At 35.4% G+C, this 16,833-nt stretch overlaps 4 protein-coding genes across 5 annotated transcripts; 1 reads left to right on the forward strand and 3 right to left on the reverse strand.

Moving 5' to 3' along the window:
• Positions 1 to 58: 58 nt before the first annotated feature.
• On the reverse strand, positions 59 to 402 carry LOC306862836 (guanine nucleotide-binding protein G(I)/G(S)/G(O) subunit gamma-8-like; the record flags this gene model as incomplete). The annotated part of the gene is made up of 2 exons (XM_079405851.1): positions 59 to 181; positions 319 to 402. 2 exons carry the CDS (start codon positions 400 to 402, stop codon positions 59 to 61), a joined length of 207 nt encoding a protein of 68 aa, XP_079261977.1.
• A 3,114-nt stretch (positions 403 to 3,516) lies between these two features.
• Positions 3,517 to 3,912, reverse strand: LOC306862279 (syncollin-like; the record flags this gene model as incomplete). Its single annotated transcript, XM_079405024.1, has 2 exons — positions 3,517 to 3,650; positions 3,762 to 3,912. The coding sequence occupies 2 exons, from the start codon at positions 3,910 to 3,912 to the stop codon at positions 3,517 to 3,519; spliced, it is 285 nt and encodes a 94-aa protein (XP_079261150.1).
• A 5,714-nt stretch (positions 3,913 to 9,626) lies between these two features.
• Positions 9,627 to 13,134, forward strand: LOC306862341 (replication factor C subunit 2-like). Of its 2 annotated transcripts, none has more exons than XM_079405099.1 (11): positions 9,627 to 9,792; positions 9,953 to 10,044; positions 10,133 to 10,174; positions 10,266 to 10,372; positions 10,481 to 10,582; positions 11,300 to 11,400; positions 11,534 to 11,691; positions 12,065 to 12,130; positions 12,234 to 12,314; positions 12,407 to 12,520; positions 12,874 to 13,134. In XM_079405099.1, the coding sequence occupies exons 2-11, from the start codon at positions 9,997 to 9,999 to the stop codon at positions 12,982 to 12,984; spliced, it is 930 nt and encodes a 309-aa protein (XP_079261225.1). In that variant the 5' UTR covers positions 9,627 to 9,792; positions 9,953 to 9,996; the 3' UTR covers positions 12,985 to 13,134. The 2 variants fall into 2 exon arrangements, with proteins under 2 accessions (XP_079261225.1, XP_079261224.1); XM_079405098.1 differs by having other exon boundaries at positions 9,633 to 9,792; positions 9,953 to 10,022.
• Positions 13,033 to 16,833, reverse strand: LOC306862342 (uncharacterized protein). Its single transcript, XM_079405100.1, has 12 exons — positions 16,605 to 16,833; positions 15,953 to 16,057; positions 15,785 to 15,815; positions 15,662 to 15,705; positions 15,408 to 15,447; positions 15,128 to 15,156; positions 14,952 to 14,978; positions 14,819 to 14,849; positions 14,577 to 14,620; positions 14,249 to 14,308; positions 13,843 to 13,884; positions 13,033 to 13,751 (listed from the first exon to the last, which is right to left on the reverse strand). The coding sequence occupies exons 2-12, from the start codon at positions 16,053 to 16,055 to the stop codon at positions 13,717 to 13,719; spliced, it is 486 nt and encodes a 161-aa protein (XP_079261226.1). The 5' UTR covers positions 16,056 to 16,057; positions 16,605 to 16,833; the 3' UTR covers positions 13,033 to 13,716.

The following is a 16,833-nucleotide window of genomic DNA, read 5'->3' on the forward strand; positions in this document are numbered from 1 at the left end:
AAGGTCTTGGGGATATCTTGAAAATAATACAATAAACCTTGTAGCCTATAAATAGCATCTACAAAATTGTACAGAATATCTTTTTGTCTCTGAAAGGATTTTCTGAGGTTGGTATCACCAGGGGGTCCTCTTTTGCATGGGTCTCACAGTAAGACATCAGCTCAGCTGCTGCTTTAGATACCTGTGCAAAGAGATACATCCCATAAATGTGCCATTCTGTGTATTTGCTTTTCCTCTTGAATAATTTTAAATAATTTTGTAATTGAGTGTTAATGAATAAATCTAACATAAATTATTTAGCATAAAAATGCATCTTACCAGCATCCTGTCAATATTAACCTCCAGTTTCAGTTGTTCCACTGTTTTTCGCGCATCTGCAATCTTGGCCATGTTATTAGACATTCTGCTCTCTTGTAGACAGCAAATTAACCCTGCAGGAATACAGCAAAACAAATCCCAGGAGAGTCTTGCTAAATGCATCTGGTAGATTCGATTCAATTCAATTCAAGTTTATTTGTATAGCACTTTTCACAATGCAAATCGTTGCAAAGCAGCTTTACAGAAAATTAAAGTTTCTACATTAATAGCTTATCAGTGGTGACTATCTCAAGTTGATGACTATGGCAGAAATGTATGGTAAAAATCAAGCAGTTAGTTAATGTGATGTAATCAAACAGACTGTGAACACAATTAACAGCAATGATTATATGTTGTGATCAAACTTATAGCAAAATTTGGTAGTTGTGTATGTTGTCTGAGGGTTGGCATCATCTGAGGTCTTCTGGGGGTTGGCTTAGATAACAACTCACCTCTAGTTCTACAGATGTCTGATGTTTTAGTTCCCTAAGAAGGCAATGCTATTGGCTCCTCTAGGCTATTAAAGACATCTCTGTTGCAGAGTTGCAGTAATTGTTTTGCTGGGTCTCAGCTGGTTGTGCTTTGGGTGAGGCTCAGTGGGAGAGGTGAAACAGAGGAGTGCAGAAATCCTCTAGAGACCACAAATAATCTGCTCACTTATTAATATGAAGTCATATAATATGCTTCACACATTAAAGTGACTATTTCACAAAATTCACACAGTTTACTTTTAGCTCAAAAGTTGAACAATATGTTGTCTGAGAGGTTCTATTGAAATGAACGGTTTATGCATTTTTAGAAAAGTTTTGAGGGCACTTAATTTTTTTTCTTCATAAATTTAGCACACGGAAACTTTGTTACTAGGAACATATTTCCATATGGAAATCAAATCACCACCAAAATTCGAATTATGCAGTTGCAAAGCAATGCAATATAATCTGGCATAACTCTTTGTGGTATTATATTAGTTACTGCATAGTACATTATATTACAAAACAAAATAATAGAGCGTGCTGCTTAAATATCTTAATGACTTACCACAGTTGATCCAGATTTATCTGTGATGCTGGCAGAAGAAACGTCTTGTTATCCTAGATTGTTTGTTGTACACATTACGACCTGCAGGACAAAATGAAGAGATAGTAAGTAGTGGAGGGATGGAAAAGGCTGCCACCTCTCATAATTAGCTTTTATTCCTCCCCCATATTGGGCTGAAGAGGCAAGTCACAGGCATCATGGGGTGTGACCTTCAGCTGAATATCTCAGTCATGCATAATAGCGTATGAGTGATACCTGCCATCACAATAAGCTGCACTGAGCTATTATGTTGAGTAAAAAAATGCCGTTTCAACAGACAGATAAAACATTCATAGATTATTGAACAGAAGAAGATCAAATAATTAATGCAAGATGGTTTCAGTAAAAGAGAATAATTTTAATTCTTTGTAGAGTATATAAAAGCCTGGAGTCTGGGCTAAAGTTGCCAAATTATAAATTTCATGCCCTCCTCCAACAAACATTTGCAACCTGTCAAGACAGAAAGCTATTAATTCTGCATGTGATTACTTGCACTATTGTTTCTTTTTATTTTTTTTTATTTTTTTTACTTTTATTTTTTGTAAAAATATATATATATATATATTTTCACACTAGATTAACATGTCCCTCTTGATACGATTCCCACCCAGGAGAGAAACTGATGCTGGTTAAGTGTTTCAGTTCTCAACATTAATACCTGAGGAAGGATTGCCTGTTCAGCTCACTGCAGGTGGCTCAAAGCTCTTCTCCAGGGCTTTAATGTCAACTGGCTCATTAGCAGCTTTTCTCAGACATGATTTATTGATCTCCATGTTAGTGCAGATGTGAAAAATGTAGCTAAATCCAGCTCTGAATTAGGTACTGAAAATTTACTACAACAATCGTCTTTGGTATTTAAATATTTAATCATGGCACTGGTGGATCACTTAGAGAGTGAGGGCGGGTAAAGCAAAGCAAAGAAAAGAGGTGACACTTTTGCGTAGTCATTTCCTGATCCTCTTTGGCTCAGTGTAAATATTGTAAAGCGACAGGACTTAGTATTTTTGGATAAGCATTTAAGAAGTCGCCTCTGCTGGTTGTAGTAAAATGTTTGCACACGTTATTTCTGAGTAAGGTGCATTTCAAAAATCTAAATATCCTTAAAACATCAATTTACTTGGGAAGAAAAACAGCAAATCTGTCATTTTCAGAGAACAAATATATTTTTTATTTAACATATTTATATTTATAATTTTAATTTCTTACTCCACTGGATTTTTTTCTCCTAAGGTTGTTTTACACATAAACCTCACAATTTTTTTTTATTTATGGTTAAAACAAGAAAAAGAAAAATGACTTAAGGACATGAAGTAGGGAAACATAATTTCTAAACATAAGTCCTAATATTAGCTTACACTATTTACATTTTTAAAGCATGTATATTTTGCTTTTAGATGCTTTTACTGAAGAAGAAAAATTATAAAAATACTGACTGAAAAGTAAAAAATTCTGTTGTGGTGACACTCACAATAGCATATATTCTAATGTACACTTAATTATGTATATATTTTTTCTTGTTTATAATTTTTAATGTGCATCAGTTTTAGGAAAACTGTTATTGTTTGTTTAATGTGAACTTTCCATACAAAGGTGAAGCGACCATAAAGAAAGAGAGAGAATAATCCATGAAAGTTCTAAGACAGACACTCTGAAAGTTGAAAGTTGTATGTAGCAGTTGCAAATATCTGTCTTTCATGAACGATTAGATGCATGGATTATTTCTTTTTGAACTGTTGGAAATGTTTTGTTTTGTTAACTCATTTTACTAAAAGGTTATAGGTTTCAAAACTTGACTGCATCTTGTAAATGCTTTCAAAACCCTTGTGCGATTGTTTCATTACATTTAATTCAATAAAAAAGACTCATGCAACAGGTCTTGAATGTTTCTGCATCACATTCATGCAGAGATTCCCTGCAGCAACATGTAGTGTTTAATTCACGTGCAGGAATCAAGCAGAATTACATAGAGCAGAATTTTACATCTGAAAACAGATTTACCAGGGTTACAGCTGTTCTCTTGTGTCTTTGACACTGAATCATAATGTCCTTTCAGCCTCTGTCTTCAGCCTTCATGCTTCATGTCTAGCATGTGCAGTAGTATCCTGAGATGGAATCGTTCCAGTCTCCAAACAGGCCTTTCTGCACTTCCTTAAGGTTGTACACAATGCCAGCAGAGAACTTCTTCTTATATCCTTCCTTCTTGGATTTAGACCACACTGTCAGGGATCAGCCTCGGCCCACCACAAGAGAAGAAATCCGATTATTCCAAGACCATGACATGATGGGGGTGTCTTCATCGGGATAAACATACAGGAAATTGCCAGTACAGCTTTCATCATAGTAGTAGCTGCTGTGCTCAAACATCTGGGCGCAGAGCCTGCTTCCATAGTCATTGTTCAGTGTGGCTGGGTCGGGACACTCTGCACTGAGTCCCTCGAAGCACAGAGCTGCCAGGAGAAGAGCAATGACCTCCTTCATGTTTTCAGCTTGTTGAGTGAAAAGAGATCTCTTGCACTGACCTATATACACGGAGTTTCTCCATACGAATGACCTGTGTGAGAAACTTCAGATTTCCCAACAGACTCTGTGAAGGTCAGCTGCAGATTTTACACAAAGTTCTTTCACACACAGGTAAAAAAAAAAAAAAATTCTGCAAAACCGGCCATATGCAGTGACTTTCTCTCTATAACTGAATCATAATTTAGAACAGTAGTAGAGAAATGTGCATGTTACTGAATATTTGGAATTTTTTAAAGTTTTGAAAATTTATAGATATATCTTCAACAATTAAAACGAAGCATTTAATTGATAAGATCGTGACATTTAACTGTGTATAGCTGTGCATAAATTATCACTATATCTGAGCTTCTATAAATAAAATGTTTAATAATGAGATCTAACACTATATCATAATCATGGCTGAAAAACAAAACAAAAACAAATATCTAATGTGGTAGAGTGATTTTAAAAGGTTAAGTTCAAATCTGCCAAAATGAAAATGATTGTGCAGGTTGTTACTCCATAAAATGTCATTAATTTTGTCACATACATTATCAATCATATTTCCACATGGATGTTAATGTGACTAGTTTTGTTGATTATATGTCACTATAGACTAATGTTGCATTCAAAAGAATCAAGAAAGAGAAAATAAGCAAACTAATTTCTGAATTATGCGTAATGTGCTTACAGAGATTCCCTGCATGTTGAATTCATTTGATGATCTTAAAATATCACTTAGAGAGATAAAATGATGCTTGTATTCTGACTACATTGAGCCTTGATCTGAAAACTGTACTCTTGTCTTGTACTTGTCTGATCCCTCCACACCCACAAAGAACAGAATAGCAGATAAGCATCATGTTGAGTAAACCTGGCACAGAGCTAAAACAAACTTACTGAGGTTTACCGACAGATGCTCTGAAGGTTGAGAATTCAAGCAGCTTTCAAAAAAGTCTACAGAAAATTATTCAATAAAACATGGCGTTCTTGACCTATTTCATTGAGAATTATAGGCAATTTTGTTAAATTATTCTTACATTAATATTAATATAATTTTTTTATTTTTGTTTTATAATGTTTTATCATTTTATTGTTTTATGAATAAAAAGGTCATTTGCACAGCATGTCAGGCACAGTCAGGCTGTGTGATTTGGTTTGGGAAGTTCTGATCTCCACAGCTCTGCAGCTTTTATTTGTGCATACAGGCACAGATCTTGTTGCGATCGGTATCTACAGTAGAATACTTGTTTTGGGGTCGGACATTATGTATTCAGAGCAGCTATAAAGCCATTATCATCTTCATGTTTTCACTCTCTTTAGGGATTGTCCTAGATTTGAATGCAGATGATTCATTTTCAGTGTGAGAAACTTTAGATTGGCCAACAGATGCTCTGAAAGTTAGTTTCAACAAACCTAAAAGCAGGTCAGTATTTTCATTCATTCGTTCATAGATAGATAGATAGATAGATAGGTAGGTAGGTAGGTAGGTAGGTAGGTAGGTTGGATAGGTTGGATAGGTAGGTAGGTAGGTAGGAAGGTAGGTAGGTAGGTAGGTTGGATAGGTAGGTAGGTAGGTAGGTAGGTTGGATAGGTAGGTAGGTAGGTAGGTAGGTAGGTAGGTTGGATAGGTAGGTAGGTAGGTTGGATAGGTAGGTAGGTAGGTAGGTAGGTAGGTTGGATAGGTAGGTAGGTAGGTAGGTAGGTAGGTTGGATAGGTAGGTAGGTAGGTTGGATAGGTAGGTAGGTAGGTAGGTAGGTAGGTTGGATAGGTAGGTAGGTAGGTTGGATAGGTAGGTTGGAAAGGTAGGTAGGTAGGTTGGATAGGTAGGTAGGTAGGTAGGTAGGTAGGCAGGTTGGATAGGTAGGTAGGTAGGTAGGTAGGTTGGATAGGTAGGTAGGTAGGTAGGTTGGATAGGTAGGTAGGTAGGTAGGTAGGTAGGTTGGATAGGTAGGTAGGTAGGTTGGATAGGTAGGTTGGTAGGTAGGTAGGTAGGTAGGTAGGTAGGTAGGTAGGTTGGATAGGTAGGTAGGTAGGTAGGTAGGTTGGATAGGTAGGTAGGTAGGTAGGTTGGATAGGTAGGTAGGTAGGTAGGTTGGATAGGTAGGTAGGTAGGTTGGATAGGTAGGTTGGTAGGTAGGTAGGTAGGTTGGTAGGTAGGTAGGTAGGTAGGTAGGTTGGTTGGATAGGTAGGTAGGTAGGTTGGATAGGTAGGTTGGTAGGTAGGTAGGTAGGTAGGTAGGTAGGTAGGTTGGATAGGTAGGTAGGTAGGTAGGTTGGATAGGTAGGTAGGTAGGTAGGTTGGATAGGTAGGTAGGTAGGTAGGTTGGATAGGTAGGTAGGTAGGTTGGATAGGTAGGTAGGTAGGTAGGTAGGTAGGTAGGTTGGATAGGTAGGTAGGTAGGTAGGTAGGTAGGTAGGTAGGTTGGATAGGTAGGTAGGTAGGTAGGTAGGGAGGTTGGATAGGTAGGTAGGTAGGTAGGTTGGATAGGTAGGTAGGTAGGTAGGTAGGTAGGTAGGTAGGTTGGATAGGTAGGTAGGTAGGTAGGTAGGGAGGTTGGATAGGTAGGTAGGTAGGTTGGATAGGTAGGTTGGTAGGTAGGTAGGTAGGTAGGTAGGTAGGTTGGATAGGTAGGTAGGTTGGATAGGTAGGTAGGTAGGTTGGATAGGTAGGTTGGTAGGTAGGTAGGTAGGTAGGTAGGTTGGATAGGTAGGTAGGTAGGTAGGTAGGTTGGATAGGTAGGTAGGTAGGTTGGATAGGTAGGTAGGTAGGTAGGTTGGATAGGTAGGTAGGTAGGTTGGTAGGTAGGTAGGTAGGTAGGTAGGTTGGATAGGTAGGTAGGTAGGTAGGTAGGTTGGATAGGTAGGTAGGTAGGTAGGTAGGTTGGATAGGTAGGTAGGTAGGTTGGATAGGTAGGTAGGTAGGTTGGATAGGTAGGTAGGTAGGTAGGTAGGTAGGTAGGTAGGTAGGTAGGTTGGATAGGTAGGTAGGTAGGTAGGTTCCATTGAATGGGTACCATTTGCTTTCAAATCTTTTTTTAAAGACTGAATCTACCAATACACAAATTTAACTATTCAAAATCTGTATTGGTCCATCTCAGGTACCTTTATTTAATTTTTTGCACACTTCTTAAGTGGAAGATGGATGCATTTTTCTCAGTCCTGTTACCAAAACTCTAATGTCTTTTAAAAAGCATGTTTGAAAAATATGCCAGCACATTCCTTAATTTCCTTAATTCTGTCATTATTTACTCACTCACATGTTGTCTCAAACCTGTATTAATTTCTTTCATGTGCTGAACACAGAAGAAGATATTTTGAAGAATGAGGGTAACCAAACAGTTGCTGGTCTACATTGACTTTGATAACAGGAAAAAAAAATCCTATGGAAGTCACTGTGGACCAGCAACTGATTGGTTTTCCACCTTCTTCAAAATAGCATTTATGTTCAGCAGAAGAAAGAATCTCATTCAGGTTTAAAACTATTTTTGAGTGAGTAAATGATGGGATAAATGTAAAATACTATGACAGAATCGACAGACAGATGACAGAATTTTTATTCTTTAAAGTTAAAACAACAAAACACAAAGAGAGAGAGAGAAAAAAACACTATGCTTGACTGAAAAAATAGTTACTTTAATAGGAATCAGTCTATATAGTGTTTCATTTTTATATTTGTTCATTCAATGCTCCTGCTATATACACCTACTGTGCCTGAAAATTAAACAACTGTTTGTTTTATTTGTATATTATGTGTATTTGTAATGTGTATCTTTGTTCTTATATTTTAATAACAAAGATAAAATAATGACAAAGATTTTCCTCTTTGCCCTAAATATCCACCATTCTTTTTTTTATATTTTGTTACCTTCAAAGGATTTATCTTTATAATAGGGAAATTAGTTTGGCTGTGACAAAGAATCCAGATAAAATCATGAAATCGTGATATTTTCAAAAAAAAAAAAATCGTGATATGGTATTTTTGCCATATCGCCCACCCCTTCATGTTATTTATTTTTCTAAAGTACACAAACCCATTTTTTTCATTTTAAAGGCGACTCAAACCTCAAGCTTATACATTTTCTATGATGCAATTTATTAAACAATAGGATAAATTATGGACCAAACCTAATTAAAAAAATAGTGGTTTGAAAAAGTGTTGAACATTGACCTCACTGCTAAAAAAAGGCCAAATCATGTTTCTATTTAAATCTATTGGTCTGCAGAGGTTTTTGTTAGGGTTATGTTTAGGGGTAGAGGATGGATTATAAGAAAAGATATAAATAACAAAAAATGATCAATATTAAACATTAAATTAAAATTTATATTAAAAATAATAAACTTAACAAATAATATCTTTTTCTGTGGATATTGTTTTCTTATAGCGCAGCTCACACTCAAACGCCATTCCATATATGAGTCTAATACATAATTGCCACAGAACAGAAATTTCAAGTACATCTACTGTCATACTTGCAGGAATGTAATATAAAACAACAATGCATAAGTTTTTATCTGGGCAAAAGCATTTTCTCAGTGTGGATTGAAGGCCAAAACGTTGAGAAAAAGATGCATTTTCAAATGTATCTAGATTAATATGCATGTAGCCTAATATTTACATGAATAAATCTGATGACAGTACTTACTCCTGTTACTTTTACTCATATGTGATATATGAGTATATGAGTAACAGGAATGAAAGTAACAGGATTGAGATTTTAGGATAAAATTAGCAAATACATATAATCTAGTCACATGGAGTACATGCTAATATTATGAGGATACTCAGCAAATTATAGTGATTCAAAGATTTGTATTTTTAAAATAAACAAGTAACATCTAAGAAATAATTTAGGTAACAGGACAGTATATTTATAATGACGCTCCCAGCCACCGTTACAATATCATCAAATATACAGAAAAGAAACTAAGACCACATGCTTTCGATCATTTCATTGCCTTCAGAAGATCCAGATGTAGCAATATTATGTTGAAAATGTGTCTTGTGGAATTTTCCCACTTTTTTAGAAATGTGTTAGGGTAACAGGACTGAGTGAAAACCTGGGGACATGACTAAAATGTGTATTTTATCCAAAATATTATACATTTGTTGTTGTTATTTAAAGCACAGATGAGATATGAAGGTACACAAAAATGCAAAATGAAAATGATTTCTGAAGGATTTTCTAAATTATATTTCATGTTAAACTGTAGCGTTAGACATGCACAAATACTATATTTTCAGTGTTTTAGGTTGGTTTTAAATATTGTTGAAATTTTATATTTTAAATTTGTGGTTAGATTAATGTGCAGGACACTTTGCTTAATAATAAAATGTATTTTATAGTTGATTTTTATGCTTGTTTGTACCTATAATGTCCTGGGGACAGAAATGCACCCACTTGGTGGAATGGCCCATAGATAGATAGATAGATAGATAGTATATTTTGCAATAGGCTATTTGCACATAATCATAACATTTTGGTGTAAAATAGCCTACAGAATTTTTTTAATCTAAAATATTGTTAGTGTTCTTTTAACGTATTTTCTTTAAAGGAATATAAACTATCATTTTATTAGTTCATTTTTTTTTCATTTTTCCATTCCGGTTTGTTACATACCGGTATTATTTATTTATTTGAATTTAAAAAAATTAAAAAAGTTACGGACTCTCGTTGCCGGAAGTGGCGTCACTTCAGATCCGTTTTGTTCCTGTCGTGGCGGGAATGCGCGCCACTCACAGGCAACATGGATGTTGAAATGAAAGAAACAGACAGTGAACAAAGTCAAGCCGGCGGAGCGCCTAAAAAGGATGATACTGCACCAAAACCCTCAACTACTGCTTATGAACTACCATGGTACTGTTTGTGAGCTGTATTCGAGTCACTTTAATGTCGCTAAAGATAGCACGTTAGCTATGTTTACAGCAACTGAACTGCCAAGCTCGCTTTCCTCTGCAGCTGCATGTTCGCTCTGATGAATAATTCTGATTATTAATTGTGTCATTATTACTAACAGGGTTGAAAAATACAGACCTCTGAAGCTAAATGAAATAGTCGGAAATGAGGAAACTGTCAGCAGACTGGAGGTCGGTGGGACATACAGTGATGGTACATACTGATTTGTCTGATGTGCTCAGTAAGGCTAAGATTCTGGAAGTGCTGACATGTTTCCTCTTTTGCCCTGTTATTGTCGCAGGTGTTTGCAAGAGAAGGAAATGTGCCCAACATCATCATCGCTGTAAGTTAAAATATGCTTTCACAACCAGTTGCTATCTGAATTTACAAATGTTATGTCACTATGCACTAAAATGAAGATGATGTTTGTTTAGGGTCCTCCTGGCACTGGAAAAACGACCAGTATTTTGTGTTTGGCTCGCGCTCTTCTTGGTCCAGCGATGAAGGATGCTGTGCTTGAGCTGAATGCCTCAAATGACCGGTAAGAAACTTAAGCTGAGTGTTTTCTGTACATCCAATATTTTTGGATGATCATATTCTTATTTTAATGTCTGTTAATTAATGTTTAATTGTCTGTTATTAATTTTAGTGGAATTGATGTTGTGAGAAACAAAATCAAAATGTTTGCCCAGCAAAAGGTCACACTCCCTAAAGGTCGCCACAAGATTATAATCTTGGATGAGGCTGACAGGTAAGAGTAATTGTTTTCTTAAAAATAAAGATTTTTAAGAAAAATATTTAGATTTAATTTGCATAATAATTTTAGAGATGTTTATTTAAAAATGTATGCATTTAAATATTTAAAAAATGCTTCATGCAGCTATGTTTTTGTACTGTATTTCTAAGACTAGCCAGCAGCCATATCACCCTGCAGCCCAAGACCGGTTGCCCACTAAAGCTAAGCAGGGTTGAGCCTGGTCAGTACCTGGATGGGTGACCTCCTGAGAAAACTAGGTTGCTGCTGGAAGAGGTGTTAGTGAGGCCAGCAGGGGGTGCTCACCCTGCAGTCTGTGTGGGTCCTAACGCCCCAGTGTAGTGAGGGGGACACTATACTGTAAAAAGCACCGTCCTTCGGATGAGACGTTAAACCGAGGTCCTGACTCTCTGTGGTCATTAAAAATCCCAGAATGTCTTTTGAAAAAGAGTAGGGGTGTTACCCCAGCATCCTGGCCAAATTTGCCCATTGGCCTCTGACCATCATGGCCTCCTAATCATCCCCATACACTGATTGGCTTCATCACTCTGTCTCCTCTCCACCAATAAGCTGGTGTGTGGTGGGCGTTCTGGCGCAATATGGCTGCCGTCGCATCGTGGTGGTTGAGGAGATTCCCCCTTGTATGTAAAGCGCTTTGAGTGCCTTGAAAGGCGCTATATAAATGTAACAAATTATTAATTATTATTAAAACAGCATGACAGATGGAGCCCAGCAGGCTCTCAGAAGAACCATGGAGATCTACTCCAAAACCACGCGCTTTGCTCTGGCATGTAATGCATCAGATAAGATCATAGGTGAGTGACGTGGCACATAACACACAAAAAGCTGATCATAGATTGACGTTTAAATCTTTGATATGCTTCAAATGAACTAGAACACTGAAGGACATGGCAGCGTACACAAGTTTATCTTCTCTTTCGATTGCAGAGCCCATCCAGTCCCGCTGCGCAGTGCTGCGTTACAGCAAACTCAGAGACGACCAGATTATGATGCGCCTGACGGAGGTGGTAGAGAAGGAGAACTTGCATGTCACCAATGACGGCCTAGAGGCAATCATCTTCACCGCTCAAGGGGACATGAGACAGGTCAGGTCAATTATCTTTTTCTATTTTCATGGGAGTATTATTAACAATAATAAAAAATAAAACTAACATTTTAGGTTGTTGTTATTATTATTGTTGTTAATTTTACAATGTACAATATTAATAATAACCTTAGTATTAAAATGTTTATTTTATCATTTTTTTACCTGCAATATTAATTTATTGTTGTTGTAACACATTTAACTTTTATTTATTTTTACTTTTTAAAATTTAAGGTCTGAATCAATTTTAATAAAATATTTACATTTTAGGTAAACATTATTATTATTATTAATAATAATAATAATAATAAACCTTTTATTCATTTATTATGATTTACTTGCAATGTTAATACTTTATTATTATTTTTATCTAGGCTCTGAATAACTTGCAGTCAACAAATTCTGGATTTGGTTACATCAACAGTGAAAATGTGTTCAAGGTATTTTTGGATATATTTTATTTTTGTCTTTTTCTAATGCATTCAAATAATTTACGTATAAAAATGTATTGGTGATAAAGTACCAACAGTGTTGCTTCTGCAGGTGTGTGATGAGCCACATCCTCTGCTGGTTAAAAGCATGCTGGAACACTGTGTCAACGCCAACATTGATGACGCCTACAAGGTACCACTAAACATTTGCCCTAGAAAATATTCAGGATCAGTTCAAAAAATGACAGACGCTGGGAAAGACAGAAATGGTGCGTCTTTCTACAGATCATTGAGCAGCTTTGGTCACTCGGATACTCACCAGAGGACATCATAGGAAACATCTTTAGAGTGTGTAAGACCTTTCAGATGGCAGAATATTTGAAGCTGGAATATATTAAGGTGTGTATCGCCCTTGTAGTGTCTCCCTAAGCAGCATTTACATTAGCTTTAAGCTTTAGATGTTTCATTTAGTAATGTATTTGTATATATTGCAATGACATCTAACACAGAGTCAATGTTTTCACCAGTCGATGTGAAACTATCATACATCAGTGATGTTACAGAGATAAAGTTATTGTTATCTGGTCTCAACATGTTCGCTCACATGAGGTTACTCTATGTAAAATAGATTAGCTATCAATTGGCTACTGTTGTGACATAAGTGTAGCATGTGGGAAAAAATTACTTTAATAAAACAGGAATTGTACTATGTTTATTTTAACTACACTGTAACTATACTTTTGATTCTCCAGGAAATTGGCTACACGCATATGAAAGTGGCAGAAGGGGTGAACTCTCTGTTACAGATGGCGGGGCTGTTGGGTCGCCTGTGCAGCAAGACGGCCGCACCTGATGCAAGCTAAAGAGCTGAGATGTTATGAAATGATCACCCTTCAGCTTCATTGTTCTTAATCTTCAGAACATATACTAAGACTTTTATATTTTGAGAAAAAAAATCATAGTTGTAAAAATGACAAATTGCATTAATAAAAATGTACAAAATCCTTCAGATGTTTGTGAGTGATGGCCTGTTTTTGGTGTCAAAAGTACTTAATGACAATTTCAGGCAATTCCGTGTTGTACCATATGTCAGAACTAGTATAGCAGAACAAGTGACAATTCTAGAAGTGATACCAATGACCATTTTAGAGCAAGGGAGGAAAGAGCAGATGTAGATGTCACATTACATCTTATGTTTATTTGTATATAGACAGGAACCCCATTTAAACCTGCCTCTGGTTCATTTGTAAAGAAAAGGACAGGATACTCATCCGACTCAATTGTCACACCTCTATGAAAGTGGCTTAAAATATTCATTGTGCAGCTCTTGATGTGTATCTCTTGTTTAGTACCTTTGCTGCGCAACACATTTTAAGCCGTCTTGCGATAGTTTATAGTATTCATTAATTGACGGTTAAATCATTGTTTACTGATCAGCAGAGTTGACTATGCACATTGACTCCTTCAAAAGGTCAAGCGATACACTTAACATTTTAATTTAATAACAGTAAATGCCACCAATATCAAAATGTGAAAAAAAAAAAAAAAAAATGTCTTAGAATCGCCTTTCATTCGATACAAAAAATGGTTCCTGTTCAATGTGTGAAGTTATTCACGTAGTCTGGCTCATCTGAATAAAGAGGAAAGAAAGATCATTGTTGTCTCATAAAATAATCGTAAAATGTTTTATCAGTGTTGTTGGTTTATAATGAACATATTACCATCCTCATATCTATTGTCCCAGTTTTCATAATTACAGCTATCTGCAAAAACATTGTCAAACAATAATAAGCAAAGAAATATTTTTCTAAAAACCATAAAAAAAGTTAAAATCTCAAATTGTTCTTAATCTCGATTAAATGTATATGTATTATAAATAGAAAAATATTAAAAAGAAAGAAATGTATGTATGTAGGTAGATAAATAGGCTACATAAATATATATATAACTGGATATATATAATATATAACTGGATTACTGTTCTGATAAAATGTTATCTTACTGTTGAGTCCTGGGTGACATTTTAACTGAACATCGTTATTATCCTTATTGATGAAAGTTATAAAGAGGTACAAAATGTAATTTTCTAAACTAATAACAGATACAAGAATCCCTGAAATCACCAACCTGAGTCATGATGCACATCTGGTGTTGGAAAAACATTCTCGTATGTTCCTGTGTCCATATCTGGGTAATGTAAATGAAGCATTTCATTAAAATATCTGCTTCAAGTATTTTGTTCATTGTGCAGTGAATCACACATCTGTGAACACTTTTTCAGTTTTGTGATAAGTCTCTTTTTTTTTTCATCTGCAGTTTTCTGGCATGTTTACTGGTTTCTTGGTGCTCAGTTTAAAATGTGTCACTTGACCTCGTATTTCCTTTGAACAACTGAAGAGAGTGAACTGTGTGAAATGGTTATATTAGACAATGACAATTCCCAACACACATTTACCTGTGTCGTCCTCGTTTGTATAAAGAGAATTTGGAATTGGGTCCCTATAAGAAAACAAAATATGTATGCGTATCAAATACAGAATGTACAAATAATTTTGAACAAGCTTAGCTTTTGTGAAATCTTACACTTTACAGAAAGACTTTTACAAAAAAAGCGAGAAAGTCTTTGATTAGTAGACTTGTTTTCCGCACAAAACCATATAAATAAATATATATATATATATATATAACAACACTCACACATATGTTGGTTCCAAGATGCCATTTTCTACTGCAGAAACAAAAACATGCATTACTGTAGGTTATACGTTTGTATTTAAAATGGCTTTCATCAAATGTAACATCTTACGATCGCAATAGCAATGGATCTTACCATTTTGATAACTCCATTGGGGGTCACCTGTTTGGAAACAGTTAAAATAACAAAAATAAATGAATAAACAAATAAATCACTCAAAATTTTGGATACATTTTAGAAAAATAAATCCTAAATTGGGACCACATAGATAACAGTTTAAACATCCCAAATTTAAAAAGAAAAATTCTTACTATTCACAGGCTTGTTCGTCGGTGATTGCCTGCGGAAAATAAAATTGATCACGCCTGGAACATTTTCTTCATTTTGATCTTTCTATTATGAAGATTCCGCAAATATGGCAGTTAATATTGTTCAGTTAATCATTACAGACTGAATGCTTTCAGTTATGTTCAGAAACATTTCCCCCCACCCAAAATATTAGATAAACTATAACTTGGACATGACTATAACAGTAAATAACACTAAATAAACAACAAGTAGCTGCACTGACTACTGCTAAAAAGATCTCACCTTGAGGTCGAAGGCATCTCTCTTTGGTTTGGTCTTAGCACTAAAAAAAAAACAGACACGATATGAATAAAATCTCATTCTTTGGTAATGAAGAGCGCATTTTGAATCTCAGCTTTCCTCTGACAGATATTTTTTGTAAAAGTAGGTGAGTAAGTGCTTTGTATTAATATTCTAAAGATAAAGCACATTAAATATAAGTCTATAATGAGATGCGTTTTCCTCTTCAGAACGTGTTAAAAGTGGACATCGTTTACCTGTTATATGTTTTCTGCTCTCAGCATATACATTGTCATGATTGCTGAAAACAAAAAATAACAATTATATAAATTATATATATACTCTATATAAGTAATAATATATATAAACATTTTTCTTACACGTCATCTTGGTCATACAGGTCATTGCCCTCTTGTTGCATAGTTCGAAATAAAATACAGTAACATTAGATGACAAAGACAAATATATGTATAGTGCACAATTAAGAGCTGAGGAAAAACAAACTTTTTTTTTTTTAGCTGAAAATATTGTGATGTCCGACTACTTACTAGATTTCTTTCCGTAGCACAGACAAAGAGCATAAATACAACCAAGACAGGCCAGAGAAATAATGGCAAGGAGAACTCCTTGCTGGCTCTGGACTTCCATCATGCCTTGAATAAAAAGATTTCCTTAGAAGGTATAATTCTCTTAAACCTAATTTGACACTTTCAGAGGTTTACAGATTTTTTTTATATAGGCTATGTATATATATATATATATATATATATATATATAAAAATCAGCATATGAGAACAAATTTCATTATCTATTCACAACCTCAAATACAGCTCTCACCATTATGACAAAATGGCACAAAGGATTAGTGCACAAGATAAGAGAATTTTTAATATGTAAGATGATTCAACGTGATAGTGTTCAATGAAGCACAATGTCACGTCTCAGTGTTTGAAAATCATTTCTTTTTCATCAGCAACTAACTGAACCACAGAATGCATGTTATGTAACCATCGAAAGTTTTTTCATTTCAGCTCATTTAATGTGAAGAAATGCAAGTATCTGATAGCATCAAAACCAGTTTCCCCCGTGTTACATATTAAAAAGCAGTTTTCTTCTCCTAAGCAATTCAAACACGTCACACAGTTGTCTATCAATCATATAGTGTTGAATTATGAAGAGTATTAGTTAGTAATCCGTTACCTTTAGAGAAGCCTTTCACTCCATCTCCACTAATGGATATTGCTTGAAGTCAGATGAAGGACTAATGAGAGCAGTATGAACCTGTGTGTTTCCTGTTTCAAACTGAATCTAACCACATCCGTGCAGCACCATGCTGGACACCAAGAAGAGAACCCCGCAAACCCACAGCAAGACACAAGACAGAGGTGAAAACTGCTTCAAAGTCTGTTTGCTACATGTGTTCACTGTC

The sequence above is a fragment of the Barbus barbus genome (assembly GCF_936440315.1).
Source record: "Barbus barbus genome assembly, chromosome: 43".
Taxonomy (NCBI): domain Eukaryota; kingdom Metazoa; phylum Chordata; class Actinopteri; order Cypriniformes; family Cyprinidae; genus Barbus; species Barbus barbus.